The sequence below is a fragment of the Stegostoma tigrinum genome, chromosome 26 (assembly GCF_030684315.1).
Source record: "Stegostoma tigrinum isolate sSteTig4 chromosome 26, sSteTig4.hap1, whole genome shotgun sequence".
Taxonomy (NCBI): Eukaryota; Metazoa; Chordata; class Chondrichthyes; order Orectolobiformes; family Stegostomatidae; genus Stegostoma; species Stegostoma tigrinum.
The window spans coordinates 50,481,142-50,496,536 of record NC_081379.1 but is presented as its reverse complement, the minus strand read 5'-3'; the positions used below and the strand labels follow the sequence as shown (position 1 = coordinate 50,496,536).

General features: G+C 45.7%; 1 protein-coding gene across 4 annotated transcripts in view; it reads left to right on the top strand.

The window, feature by feature from the left end:
- The first annotated feature begins 4,371 nt into the window (after positions 1-4,371).
- The window catches only part of LOC125464318 (SWI/SNF-related matrix-associated actin-dependent regulator of chromatin subfamily B member 1-A), a 29,466-nt gene continuing 18,442 nt past the window's right edge, over positions 4,372-15,395 (top strand). For 2 of the 4 annotated variants that reach the window (XM_048556627.2, XM_048556629.2), the window contains exons 1-4: positions 4,372-4,465; positions 5,886-5,997; positions 9,593-9,701; positions 13,269-13,406. In XM_048556627.2, coding sequence (XP_048412584.1) covers positions 4,382-4,465; positions 5,886-5,997; positions 9,593-9,701; positions 13,269-13,406 — 443 coding nt within the window. In that variant the 5' untranslated portion in view covers positions 4,372-4,381. Of the gene's footprint in view, positions 4,466-5,885; positions 5,998-9,571; positions 9,702-13,268; positions 13,407-15,395 lie in introns of all 4 variants that reach the window. The other 2 variants (XM_048556626.2, XM_048556628.2) reach the window with 1 other exon arrangement.

Sequence of the window (15,395 nt, the reverse complement as noted above, 5' to 3'; positions counted from 1 at the left end):
TTTTCTCATGGGGATAGGTTGAGTTGGTTGGGCTTGTATTCTCTGGAGTTTAGAAAAATGAGAGGAGTCCTTATTGAAACATATAAGATCTTCAGGAAGCTTACAGGGTAGCTGCAGTAAGGTTGTTCCCTGTTGTGGGACAGTCTATGACCAGAGGGCATAATCTCAGAGTAACAGCTTTCCAGTTACGACAGAGATAGGGAGATTCTTCTTGCAGATGGTAATGAATCTGTAGAATTCTTTACTACAGAAAGCTGTGGGGCAGATTGCTAAGTATATTCAATGCTGAGTCAGACAGATTTTATCAGATATGCCAAGATTTCATTGAATGGTTGAACAGTCTTGATGGGCCAAATGGTTTACTTATTATGTTCAGCATTGGAGATTATTATGGGATTTTGGGGCTTTCTGAACGTTATTATTTTGGGATATTTCGGGACTTAATAGGATGCCTACTGCTTCCGCCTGTTTATCATTGCCATGATTAGGGATTAAAATGGACTTTTTGTGATTATTATGGGATGTTTGATGAATATTGTTGATTTTTTTGTGATGTATGATGATTATTACGTCAAAAAAAAAAGAGGAGGGGGTGTAGCACTACTAATCAGAGAGGGTATCACAGCTACAGAAGCTTCCATTGTCGAGGAAGATCTGCCTACTGAGTCAGTATGGGTGGAAATTAGGAACAGCAAGGGAGTAGTCACCTCGTTAGGGGTTTACTACAGGCCCCCCAATAGCAGCAGGGAGATTGTAGAAAGCATAGGTCGACAGATTTTGGAAAAGTGTGGACGCAGTAGGGTTGTTGTAATGGGTGACTTTAACTTTCCTAATATTGATTGGAACCTCCTTCGAGCAGAAGATTTGAATGGAGCTGTTTTTGTAAGGTGTGTTCAGGAGGGTTTCCTAACGCAGTACGTTGACAGGCCGACGAGGGGAGAGGCCATTCTAGACTTGGTGCTCGGAAACGAGCCGGGGCAGGTATCAGATCTTGTGGTGGGAGAGCATTTTGGTGATAGTGACCATAACACTCTCTCATTCTACATAGCTATGGAGAAGGAGAGGATTAGGCAGAATGGGAGGATATTTAATTGGGGAAGAGGAAACTATGATGCGATTAGACACGAGTTAGGAAGCATGGACTGGGAGCAGTTGTTCCATGGTAAGGGAACTATAGACATGTGGAGATGGTTTAAGGAACAGTTGTTGGGAGTGATGAGTAAATATGTCCCTCTGAGACAGGCAAGACGGGGTAAGATAAAGGAACCTTGGATGACGAGAGCGGTGGAGCTTCTAGTGAAAAGGAAGAAGGTAGCTTACATAAGGTGGAGGAAGCTAGGGTCAAGTTCAGCTAGAGAGGATTACATGCAGGCAAGGAAGGAGCTCAAAAATGGTCTGAGGAGAGCCAGGAGGGGGCACGAGAAAGGCTTGGCAGAAGGAATCCGGGAAAACACAAAGGCATTTTACACTTACGTGAGGAATAAGAGAATGGTCAAAGAAAGAGTAGGGCCGATCAGGGATAGCATAGGGAACTTGTGTGTGGAGCCTGAGGAGGTAGGGGAAGCCCTAAATGAGTTTTTTGCTTCTGTCTTTACGAAAGAAACGACCTGTGTAGTGAATGAAACCTTTGAAGAGCAGGTGTGCATGCTGGAATGGATAGAGATAGAGGAAGCTGATGTCCTGAAAATTTTGTCAAACATTAAGATTGACAAGTCGCCAGGCCCGGATCAGATTTGTCCTCGGCTGCTTTGGGAAGCGAGAAATGCAATTGCTTCGCCACTTGCGAAGATCTTTGCATCCTCGCTCTCCACTGGAGTCGTACCTGAGGACTGGAGAGAGGCAAATGTAATTCCTCTCTTCAAGAAAGGAAATAGGGAAATCCCCGGCAATTATAGACCGGTAAGTCTCACGTCTGTCGTCTGCAAGGTGTTAGAAAGGATTCTGAGGGATAAGATTTATGACCATCTGGAAGAGCATGGCTTGATCAAATACAGTCAACACGGCTTTGTGAGGGGTAGGTCATGCCTTACAAACCTTATCGAGTTTTTTGAGGATGTGACTAGTAAGGTTGATGAGGGTCAAGCTGTGGATGTGGTGTATATGGACTTCAGTAAGGCATTTGATAAGGTTCCCCATGGAAGGCTCATTCAGAAGGTCAGGAGGAATGGGATACAGGGGAACTTAGCTGCTTGGATACAGAATTGGCTGGCCAACAGAAGACAGCGAGTGGTAGTAGAAGGAAAATATTCTGCCTGGAAGTCAGTGGTGAGTGGGGTTCCACAGGGCTCTGTCCTTGGGCCTCTACTGTTTGTAATTTTTATTAATGACTTGGACGAGGGAATTGAAGGATGGGTCAGCAAGTTTGCAGACGACACAAAGGTCGGAGGTGTCGTTGACAGTGTAGAGGGCTGTTGTAGGCTGCAGCGGGACATTGACAGGATGCAGAGATGGGCTGAGAGGTGGCAGATGGAGTTCAACCTGGATAAATGCGAGGTGATGCATTTTGGAAGGTCGAATTTGAAAGCTGAGTACAGGATTAAGGATAGGATTCTTGGCAGCGTGGAGGAACAGAGGGATCTTGGTGTGCAGATACATAGATCCCTTAAAATGGCCACCCAAGTGGACAGGGTTGTTAAGAAAGCATATGGTGTTTTGGCTTTCATTAACAGGGGGATTGAGTTTAAGAGTCGTGAGATCTTGTTGCAGCTCTATAAAACTTTGGTTAGACCGCACTTGGAATACTGCGTCCAGTTCTGGGCGCCCTATTATAGGAAAGATGTGGATGCTTTGGAGAGGGTTCAGAGGAGGTTTACCAGGATGCTGCCTGGACTGGAGGGCTTATCTTATGAAGAGAGGTTGACTGAGCTCGGTCTCTTTTCATTGGAGAAAAGGAGGAGGAGAGGGGACCTAATTGAGGTATACAAGATAATGAGAGGCATAGATAGAGTCGATAGCCAGAGACTATTTCCCAGGGCAGAAATGGCTAGCACGAGGGGTCATAGTTTTAAGCTGGTTGGTGGAAAGTATAGAGGGGATGTCAGAGGCAGGTTCTTTACGCAGAGAGTTGTGAGAGCATGGAATGCGTTGCCAGCAGCAGTTGTGGAAGCAAGGTCATTGGGGTCATTTAAGAGACTGCTGGACATGCATATGGTCACAGAAATTTGAGGGTGCATCCATGAGGATCAATGGTCGGCACAACATTGTGGGCTGAAGGGCCTGTTCTATGCTGTACTGTTCTATGTTCTATGTTCTATGTTCTATCATAGAATCCTCACAGAGTGAAAGCAAGCCATTTGGCTCATGAAGTCCACACCAAACCTCCAAAGAGCACCCTCCCAGACTCAACCCCCCACCCCATCCCTGTAATCCTGCATTTCCCATGACTAACCCACCTAGCCGACACATCCCTGGATACAATGGGCAATTTAGCATGGCCAAGCTATCCAACTTGGAAGGAAACCAGAACACCCAGAAGTAAGCTATGTAGACACAGGGAGAAGGTGCAAACTCCACAAAGACAGTCACCCAAGGTGGAAGTTGAAGCCAGGTCCCTGGTGCTGTGAGGCACTGAGCCATAGTGCCGTTATCATGGGACTTATTTTGTGATTATTATGGTACGTTTGGGAATTATTACAGGGCATTTAAGGGTTATTACCGGCTCCTTTAGGAATTTTTAGGGATGTTTTTGGGTTACTATGGATTGTTGTTTGTAGGGTCTTTCTGATTTGGATTGCTATGTGATGTTTGTGGATTATTATGGGCTGCTCTGGGAATTTTTGTATAATATTTGGTGTTTATGGTGGGATGTTTTTGAGATTATTGTGGACTGTTATCTGGGGGAGGTTCTCGTTTGGATCATTATGGAATGTGTTTGTGAGCACAAGAGGCTTCTGTGGTTATTATGGACTGTTGTGTGGAGTTTCAGATCTGGATCATTATGGAATGTTTCTGTTGTTATTATGGGATATTTTTTGGAATTATTTATGGATTGTTATGGGGGATCTGATTTGGATTAATATGAGATGTTTGGTGATTTATGGACTGCTTTTGCGGAGGATGGGTTCTGACTGGGATTATTATGGGATGTTTTGTGATCATTATGGAATTTCTAAAATGAGCATTAGGGACTGTTATTTGGGAGTATCTGATTTCAATTTTTTGGATATGTGGTGATAATTATGGACTGTAACGTGGGAGGGGTGTCTGATTTGGATGATTATGGAACATTTGGTGATTATCCTGGGATGGTTTTGTAGTTAATATGGACTGTTATTAGGGATCTGATTGGGATTATTACAGAATGTTTGATTATTATGGAATGCCTGGCCTGTGCGCTGGTGGTTGGGCTGTGACGCATGCGCATTGCCGGGCGAAGGGCAAGATGGCGGCGAGTAAAACCTTCGGCCAGAAGCCGGTGAAATTCCAGCTGGAGGAGGCGGGAGAGTGGTACATGATCGGCTCAGAGGTAAGATACAGCTCGGGGTGGGCGGGGGAGGTGTGTGGTTGGATCGGAGATAATATACAGCCCGGAAACGACAACCACCGACAAGGGCCCGGTGACCGAGAGCCCATCCCCATAGATGCTCCCCTCCCTCCACAAACCCATACCCCAGGCACTCCGTCCCGGTCTCAAATAACTCCACCTACCCGTCCCTACACCCTCTCTCCCTGCTCCCTAAACCTGCCCCTCCTTGCCTCCTCTCAGCTCTTTCTCCCCCCACCGGCTACCCCTCTTGCCCTGACCAGCATCTTTCCCCCCCCCCCCCCGAATGACTTTGTGGAGTTTGTACTTTCTCACCATGCCTGTGTGGGTTTCCGTCGGGTCCTCCGATTTCTTCCCGCATTGCAAAGATGTCCAAGTAAATGGACGGCCGTGCTCAGTTGCTCATAGTGTCTAGGTTGTGCACCTTAGGCAGATGAGCTGGTGTAAATGATGGGTTGTAGTGATTGGGGTCAGGCGCAGTTCTGGGTGAAATACTCTTCAGAGCTTCGTTGCAGTCTCAGTGTTTCAACGCTGTAGGGAATCTGTTGCTGAATTGAAGGTTGACTTGAGAGTGGCAAGTCTTCAGTTTGTGCCATAACTGGGGGTCAGCTGTGGTTTCACAGTGTTGTCAGGTCAGAGGTCTTATCATTTGACTTAGAATATAGAACAGCACAAGAACACGCACTTCAGCCCACAATGTTGTGCAGAGCATGATGTCAAATGAACTGAGTCCCTTCTGATTGCCCATGGTCTGTATCTGTCCACTCCTTGCATATTCATGTGCTATCTAAAAATTCCTTGAATGCTCCTGTCATATTTGATGACTCCACCACCACCCCTGGCAGCACGTTCCTGACTCCTACCACTATGTTTTTTAAAAAAAACTCACCCCTTGTATCTCCATTGAACTTGCCCCCCCGCCGTAAATGCATGCCCCATTATGTACTGCACATTTCGACTCAAGGTAGACGGTAAGCATTCATCTCGTAATTTTATAGACTTCCATCAAGTCTACCCCCAGCCTGTGCTGCTCCAGAGAAAACAACCTGAGTTTTTCTAGCCTCTCCTTATGGCCCATACCCTCTGATCTACTCCTGGACACACTTATCCCTCCTGTAGTGTGGTGACCAGAAATGAATGCAATTGTCCAGGTATGGCCTAACTAAAGTCTTATAAAGCTGCTCTTGACCCTGGATTTTGCAGAAAAGAGGAAGTTCTTGCTGCAGTCTACAAAGTGAGTTTTGTTTTTTCCTGTGCAGCTAGTGGCAAACTCTACTACTTCTCCACTTACTGTTAGACCTGGGATATTGATGTGGGAGAGCTGTGCAGGAACTTTTTAACTATATTTTTAAACTTGTTGAAGTAATGGTGTAAGCTGTTTCACAAAATCTGTCTGTCTCAGGTTGGTAACTACCTGCGCATGTTCAGGGGCTCCCTGTACAAAAGATACCCATCTCTGTGTCGCCGACTAGCCACAGTTGAAGAAAGAAAGAAGATTGTAGCATCCTCGCATGGTAGGTGTCTATAATCTGTGCTGTGATGTGACTGGTCAGTCAACTGTTGCTGAAAGAACACACATTTGCATTGTTCTTGTCAGGTAAAGTGTTTGTTATTTATTAGTTTCCACCAGCTGTACCTGAAGATCCTGCTTCTCTCTGCAAAATTGCACCAGGACCATGTCTGTATCTCAGTCCACTATGTGGAGTGAAGTATATTGGCCTTCTCTTTAACTGTGGAGGCTGTAATCTCTCATACCTGCATTTTCAAATGGAGATCAGCAGATAGTCACTGATTTATGGCTTTGTTCTCTCTCAGATCCCAGCTCTGAACCTTTCCATCAAATCCATGGCTGAAAGCAGCTAACTCAGCACAAGTCAGGAATTGTACCAGACTGGAAATAAGCAGGCCAGTGGGGAGTGTGCCTTTAATATTTCTGTTTCTGTTTTAATATTGCTTGCCTAAGTCCTGTAATGTTCTAGTGCTGGAGCTACATTGCAGACCCCACAGCGGGACCAGCTCTGAGGAATTTGCATTGTCACCAATCTTGGGTTCACTGTGGAGGAGCAGAGGGTAGGGAGCCAACCACAAGGTTCTACTGTTAATGGAATCGAATTTAAAAAGCAATCCCACTCCCCAATTTCTCCCCCTCTGCCATGGTACTGGGACTGCCTGAGACTCCAGTGACTTAATTTTTAATACCTTTTTTTGTAATGAAATGTGGGCGTTGCTGCCTGGCCAGCATTTATTGCCTGTCCCTACTCTTGAGAAAATGATAAACTGCCTTGAACTGAATCATTCCATTTGGTGTAGAGGCATCCACATAGCTGTTAGGAAGGGTATTTCCAAGTGAGGTTTGTGAGAAATTTGCAAGTAATGGTGTTCCCATTTATGTGCTGCTTAGTACACCTTAGTGGTAGAGGTTGCTGGTTTGGAAGGTGCTGTTGAAGGCGCCATTAGTGAGTTGCTGCAGTCTATTTTGTAGATGGTACATGTTACTGCCACTGTGCAGTGGTGAAGGGAGTGAATGTTCAAGATGGTGAATGGGGTGCCAGTCAAGTACACTGCTTTTTCTGGATGGTGTCAGTCTTCTAGAGTGTTGCCCATATCCAGGCAAGTAGAGACAGATGGGGGTGGCACAGTGTCTCAGTGCTTTGCAGTGGTGCCTCAGTGCCAGAGACCCAGGTATGATTGTAGCCTCAGGTGATTTTCAATGTGGAGTTTGCTCATTCTCCCTGTGTCCACGTGGATTTTCTTTGAGTGCTCAGGCTTCCTTCCACAGTCCAAAGGTGTGCAGGTTAGGTGGCTTGGCTGTACTAAATTGCCCATAATAGTGTCCAGGGATTCACAGGTTAAGTGGATTAGCCACAGGAAATGCAGGGTTACAGGAAATAGAGGTGGGTCTGGATAGGATGTAATTCAGAGGATTGGTATGGACTTGATGAGCCAAATGACTTGCTTCTGCACTGTACGGATGCATAGAATCCCTACAGTGTGGAAACAGGCCCTTTGACCGAACAAATCCATGCCAACCCTCAGAGCATCTCACCCAGACCCAATCCCCTAACTTACACATCCCTGAAACACTGCGGGCAATTTCCCATAGCTAATCCACTTAGCATGCACATCTTGGGTCTGTGGCAGGATAATGCAGGAAGGGTGTTCCCAATGACTGGAGTCTAAAACCAGAAGTCATGGTTTAAGGAGACAGAATTTAGAATTAGGTTTTATTCTCCTCTTTGGTCAAGGTACAGGGATACAGGAGTACAGTGAAATGTTTACAATGTTGCTATTCATGACCCCACCTTAAACACAGGGTACCTAGGAGCAAAATCATAGGCTAAAAAGTAGAGCTATGATGAAATAAATTTAAAGTTCTGAATTACTGTCCTCCTTTAGCCATAGGCCTGTTCTCGCTCCACGCTGGGCTTTCCCCACAAGGGCCCGGTTTCTCTCCTGTGCTGGGATAATTTGTACTTACATTTTGATACTCTTAATTACCTGGAATTATCTTGCTATTATCTCCTTTGCATATAAATTTTGTGCATGTGCACTTCCGTCCACTTTACCAGATGAAAGAGCAGCACTCCAAAAGTTTGATTTCAGTTAAATCTGTTGGACTGTAACCTGGTGTCCTGTGACTTCTGATTTTGAAAAGATGGTGGAAGCAGCTTTAATAATAACTTTGAAAAGGAATTGGATAATTAATTGAATAAGAAAATTTTACAGGTCTGTGAGTAAAGTGTGTGGAAATGGGACTCATTCTTTTAAATTCCTCCTAAGAGCCAGCATGGGCACAATGGGTCTCCTTTTTAACTGTAATATTTTTGACATAGTTATTGTGCTGGATGATTTGTCGTCAGCTGGGATTTCACTTTCTTCTTCCTGGTCTTCCATACTGCCCTGCTTTAGGTACGATTAGAGCAGTGTGTGTTAGCAGAGTGCTCCACTGCATTAACTCTGGATACTGAACGGGTGTGGGAATCAGAGTTATATTTCAAACTCCTCTCACCCAAAGGTGCAAAAGATGTTTCGAGTATCCCACTTTCATTTGATGTACTGCTTTATAATTAGCCTATGACCCTGATTGTTTGACCTGTTCAAATGTTTTGAATTGATGTGCTCATTTAGAAGGACTGTGCAGATACAGTGGGCTGAATTCCCTCCTGCATTGTAACAATTCTGAGACTTTATGATAAGTGTTAGTTGGAATATTTGTTTGGTGAATTATTCCTACATGGAACAGAGGTGAAACAATTCCAGTTTATTGGGACTTAGAACCATGGATTCCCATAAACTCTTCTCAGGTTTCTGGCGGTGACCACTAAGATGCAGGGGCAAGGGAAGCAGGTCCTATGGAGGAAGCGAAGGTGGCAGGTCTCATAAGTGAGTGTAAGTATGGGGGAGAGTTGTGAATTCCACAGAAGGAGGTGCAGGCTTGATGCGTGATTAGTACAGCACAGCAGGCTGGCACTTTGTGGCAGGCATTTGGTACTGGCGTGAGGGTAAGCCATGGAATGGCAGTGGAGGTGCACATGTGGATTTCTGAATCAGGAGATTTAGGGGCGGCACGGTGGCTCCGTGGTTAGCACTACAGCCTCACAGCACCAGGGACCCAGGGTCGATTCCAGCCTCGGGTAACTGTCTGTGCGGAGTTTGCACATTCTCCCCGTGTCTGCATGGGTTTCCTCCGGCTGCTGTAGTTTCCTCCCACAATCCAAAGATGTGCAGGCTAGGTGGATCGGCTATGCTAAATTGCCCGTAGTGTTCAGGGGTATGTGGGTTATAGGGGAGTGGGTTTGGGTGGGATGCTCCAAGTGGCGGTGTGGACTTGTTGGGCCGACGGGCCTGTTTCCACACTGTAGGGAATCTAATCTAATCTCTTCTGAGTCAGGTAGTCAGCAAGAATTGACAGAGAGGTGGACTGAGGGATTGCGGATTTGGAGATAGTAATGAAATAGATAGAGAGAGTCCCTTAGGTGTGATTGAGAGAGTAAAAGTACAGACCTCTGCAAAATTTGCTCTTTTCTCAGGTTTTAGATTAAAACAGTACATTTGAAGTATTTATATTGTGTTTTTTTAATTGATCAGATCATGGTTATACCACTTTAGCTACCAGCGTGACGCTTCTTAAAGCTGCGGAGGTCGAGGAAATCCTAGAGGGAAATGATGAAAAGTACAAAGCCATCTCGATCAGCACTGAACCACCTGCCTATCTCAGGTAATAACTATATCTAACACTGACCCAGTACAGAACACACACTGAATCATCATCTATCTGTGCTGTCTATATCCAGTATTGACCCAGTACAGAACACATTCATGTTGTGCGTATCTAACAGATATAGTGTAGTACACTACCACAGATGTAGTACAGTACACTCTCACACTGAAGCATCGTCCGTCTTTGCTATCAATATCTTGCACTGACATAGTACAATACACACGCACATTACATAATCACCTGTTTCACTGCTGCTTGTGTCGAACAGATGTAGTAACATATGCTTTCACACTGAGCCATCATCTATGTGACATGGTACAGTACACACAAATTGAACCTGTCTCAATCTTCGCTGTATCTAACAGGCGTTGAGCAGTACACTGTCAAAGAGCCATTGTCTGTCTGTGCTATCTGCATCTAGGACTAACATTGTTCAGTATGCTCACACTCAACCATCGTCAATATGTATTGTTTGTATCTAACACTAATGTAGTACAGTACGTGTTCACACTGAGTTGTCATCAATCACTGCTGTCTGTATGTAACACTGACCAGGGTAGTAGATAGTCATGAGTGTAGACCATTTAATGCTGGGTTACTGCTGGTGTGTCAGAATAGTGCTTTCTTTGTGTTGGTTAGTATTATTAGTATTAGGATTCTGAATTTGGAGACTGATATGTGGTCAGTGCTGGTTTGTAGGCTGTGTGTTGGGGCAGTGCTTGCTTGCAGAATTACTGCTGTGGTGAGCTTAGATGGCCACACAGCTAGTTTGTAATGCAGTGTGATTCCAATAGTGTAGGTTTTATTTCTGCACTGGCTATGGTTATCAAGTCCTTCTTGACCTCTCTTACTCACCTGAGGTGTAGTGACCCTTGGGTATAACCACAACCAGTTGTGTTTGTGTTTCACTCTGTAATAAGTGAACAGCACTATGGTCTGGTAAACCCATGGCAACTTTAGCTTTAACTTTATTGTTAGTGCCGGTTTGTAGGATTAGGCAGTGCTGGTGTGGACGCCGAGTGCCACAGCCAGCACAGATGACTGGACAACAAAGTGTGGAGCTGGATGAACACAGCAGGCCAAGCAGCATCTCAGGAGCACAAAAGCTGACATTTCGGGCCTAGACCCTTCATCAGAGAGGGGGATGGGGAGAGGGAACTGGAATAATTAGGGAGAGAGGGGGAGGCGGACTGAAGATGGAGAGAAAAGAAGATAGGTAGAGAGGAGAGTATAGGTGAGGAGGTAGGGAGGGGATAGGTCAGACCAGGGAAGATGGACAGGTCAAGGAGGCGGGTTGAGGTGGTAGGTCGGAAATGGAGGTGTGGCTTGAGGTGGGAGGAAGGGATAGGTGAGAGGAAGAACAGGTTTGGGTGAGCAGAGACAGGCTGGGCTGGTTTTGGGATGCATTGGGGGGAGGAGGGGAAGAACTGGGCTGGATTTGGGATGCAGGGGGGGAAGGGGAGATTTTGAAGCTTGTGAAGTCCGCATTGATGCCATGGGCTGCAGGGTTCCCAAGCGGAATATGAGTTGCTGTTCCTGCAACCTTCGGGTGGCATCTTTGTGGCACTGCAGGAGGCCCATGATGGACATGTCGTCTGAGGAATGGGGTGGGGGGAGTTATCATGGACATCCTGCAGTGCCACAATGATGCCACCTGAAGGTTGCAGGAACAGCAACTCATATTCCGCTTGGGAACCCTGCAGCCCATGGCATCAATGTGGACTTCACAAGCTTCAAAATCTCCCCTTCCCCCACTGCATCCCAAATCCAGCCCAGTTCTTCCCCTCCTCCCCCCACTGCATCCCAAAACCAGCCCAGCCTGTCTCTGCTTCCCTAACCTGTTCTTCCTCTCACCCATCCCTTCCTCCCACCTCAAGCCACACCTCCATTTCCTATCTACCGGCTCATCCCGCCTCCTTGACCTGTCCATCTTCCCTGGACTGACCTAACCCCTCCCTACCTCCTCACCTATACTGTCCTCTCTACCTATCTTCTTTTCTCTCCATCTTCGGTCTGCCACCCCTCTCTCCCTATTTATTCCAGTTCCCTCTCCCCATCCCTCTCTCTGATGAAGGGTCTAGGCCCGAAACGTCAGCTTTTGTGCTCCTGAGATGCTGCTTGGCCTGCTGTGTTCATCCAGCTCCACACTTTGTTATCTTGGATTCTCCAGCATCTGCAGTTCCCATTATCACAGATGACTGGACATCTGGTTTGCACAATGAGTTCAGATCCTACACTGGCTGAGGCTACCTTTTAAAGGTGTCTCCTTCTCAACCTCCTCCCTTGCCTGAGGTGTGGTGAGCCTCAGTCATAGCCACCACCAGTTATGTCTCTCTCAGTTGAATGAGCAGCCCTATTATCTGGAAAGACACTGGTGACTTTAACATTACCTTTACCATTAGTGCCTGTTTGTAGGATTAGTGCTGGTGCGCAATGCCTGTTTGCAGAGTTATTGCTGTCGTTAGCTCAGATTCTGGACAGTTGGTTTGCGATGCAGAGTGATGCCGACAGCCTGGTTTCAATTTCCACACTCTGAGGTTACCACGAAGGACAGTCCTTCTCAATCTCTTTCCCCTTGCCTGACGTGTCATGACCCTCTGATTAAACCACCATCAGTTGTAAGCCTGCCTGTCTGTCTCTTGATTGAGCGAGCAGCCCTGTAGCCTAGTAAGACTATGGTGACTTTACCATGAGTCGTGGTTTTTAGGATTAATGCTCAGGCAGTGCCTTGTTTATAGGATGGTGGTGGGTCATTGCTGGTTTCTAGGATTCTTGCTGGGTAGTGGCTGCCATCAGGATTAGTGAGAACTAGTGTTGGGGTAGTGCCGATTTTGGGGGAATTAGTGTTGGCACAAACTCAGATGACCGGTTGGTTGGTTGGTTTATGATTTCGACAGCATGGGCTTAATTCCTGCACTGGCTGAGATTGCAATGAAGGACTCACCACCTCAATCTCTTCCTTTGCCTGAGGTCGGAGCAACTCAATTATAACATCAATAGTCATCTCTCTCTCGATTGAACGAGCAGCCCTGTTGTCTGTTTAGACACTGGCAATTTTATCTTTGCCTTTAGTGCCAATTTGTAGGGTGAGGGCTGTTATAGGCTGAGTGCAGGGGCCGTGCTGGTCTTTAGGCTGAGTACTGGGGGTGTGATGGTTTGTAGAATTAGTATTGCGGTTAGCTGAGATGACTGGATAGCTGCTTTGTGATGTAGAGTGACCTGTCAGAATGCGTTCAGTTCCTGCAGTAGCTGAGGTTATCATGAAGGATTTTCCTTCTCAATTGCTTCCCTTGCCTAAGATGTGGTGAGCTTCAGTTATAGCAACACTGGTTCTCTCTCACTGTCTCTCTCTGTTCAGTGCTGCTTTCTAGGGTGAGTGTCCTGCTCACTTGAATTTGCATTTGCTTATGGATACCTGGGTGCATGCTAGTTGCTGGGATCAGTATCTGGTGAATTTTTGATATTTCTGGTGTTAAACAGACGTCTAATGTAAATTGTAGGTGTGACCGTGGAGCACCTCCAATGCAATCTCATGTGTATCTCTACTCCCTTGTTCCAATACAGAGAGCCCAAGGCAAAGCGCAATAGTCAGTGGGTACCCACCCTGCCCAACAGCTCACATCACTTGGATGCTGTGCCCTGTTCTACAACCATAAATCGCAACCGTATGAGCCGGGACAAGAAAAGGACATTCCCACTCTGGTAAGTATTATTGCAGTTTACTGCCAGCCTTGCCGGGGGCTGAGCGTCTTTTGCTCTCTATGTCAATGAGTCAGTGTTGCTGATCCTGGACTAGGCACCCAAAGTTCCCCTGTTTATGTCCCATTATGGCAAACTATAAAGCTCAGTTCCTTAATCTGGTCAATGTTGCTGGCACTGGGAAAATGAGAATGAAATCTGAATTGACATAACTAAATTAGTAATGTCCTTCAGAGAAAGAAATCTGCTTACTTTCCCCTGACTAATAGATGATAGCACCAAAAATGGAGACAAGTTTTTGAAACAATAATTGTTTTACAATGATCCTATTGTTAATTAATCTGGCAGGTGGGGGAAAGTAATCATCACAGTGATCCCGGAGAAGTTTTTGCTGACGACCCAATAGCTTCTTGAAAGTCCTTGCTTATAAAGGGGTGAAGTCTGTAGTGTTTATTGTTAATCATCCGTGTTGATATCTGCCTGTAACTATGGTGCCATTAGCAACGAGGGCATACCGGTATGGAAAGTTCTTTTATGCACCAGGGCAGCTAGTTCCTCTGGGATTGAAGGTGACTTGTTTCCACTCCTTAATAAATTTGTCGATCATCTCAGAATCCAATGTGCATTATGTAGTCTCCGTCATGCCTGAGTCAAATGCTGTTGAAGGATGGGTAGATGGGTTGTTTTGGAGGTTTGTGTGTTCCTCGAGTGCCTCAGCTTCACCTCTGCCTGGCAAAGTCTCTTGATGTGCTTGGTGACTTCCTGAAAGTATCTCCTACATTTTGGTGGGTCACAAGCCAGGATCTCCCATGAGACAATGGGGATGTTTGACCCCGCTTTATGAACACTCTTCAAGGATTTCTGCTGCTCATCTGGGAATCTCCTGCCTTAACTGAGTCCCAATTAGAACATTTGCTTTGAGAGTCTGGTGTCAGGTATTTCTACAACTCCACTGTCCAACAGAGCTCATAAAGAGTCATCAGCATCTTGGTACAAGCATGTTGACTTGAGAGAGGACTTGCTGTATAACCACCTTGGTATCCATTTTGAAGAATTTTGCCAATACATCGCCAGTGGTACTGCTTCACAAATTGGAGATGCCTGCCCCAGTTGTTTAAGTTCCTGAAACAGGAGCAGGGGATCATTGCTGCCCTGTAAATCACTAGCTTAGTCTCAGGTATGTGATCCTGTTACTGAAGTAGTGTGTTCCTCAGTTAGTTAAAGGGTATTGAAGATAGTGATGAATCTTGTCCTAAAGACTGAAAGAACTGCAGATGCTGCAAATCGGAAACAAAAATAGAAATTTCCGGTAGAACTTAGCACACCTGGTTGTTTTCGTTAGGAGGAGGTTAAGAGGTAACCTAATAGTGACATACAAGACGATCAGAGGATTAGATAGAGTGAACAGTGAGAGCCTTTTCCCTTGGATGGAGATAGCTGGAACGAGGGGACGTAGCTTTAAATTGAGGAGTGATAGATGTAGGACAGATGTCAGAGGTAGATTCTTTACTCAGAGAGTAGTAAGGGTGTGAGATGCCCTGCCTGCAACAGTAGTAGACTCGCCAAGTTTGAGGGCATTTAAATGGTCATTGGATAAACATATGGATAATAATGGAATAGTGTAGGTTAGATGAGCTTCACTGTGGTTTCATAGGTTGGCTCAACATCGAGGGCCGAAGGGCCTGTACTGTGCTATAGTGTTCTGTGTTCTATGTTCTAAATGTTGTCCCCTTGGGATGGGAAGGAGGGACAATCCTGGTAATTATAGACCAGTGAGCCTTACTTCGGCTGTGGGTAAAGTGTTGGAAAGGATTATAAGAGATAGGATTTATAATCATCTAGAAAGGAAATTCTTTGATTAGGGATAGTCAACATGGTTTTGTGAAGTGTAGGTCATGCCTCACAAACTTTATTGAGTTCTTTGAGAAGGTGACCAAACAGGTGGATGAGGGTAAAGCAGTTGATGTGGTATATATAGATTTTAGTAAAATG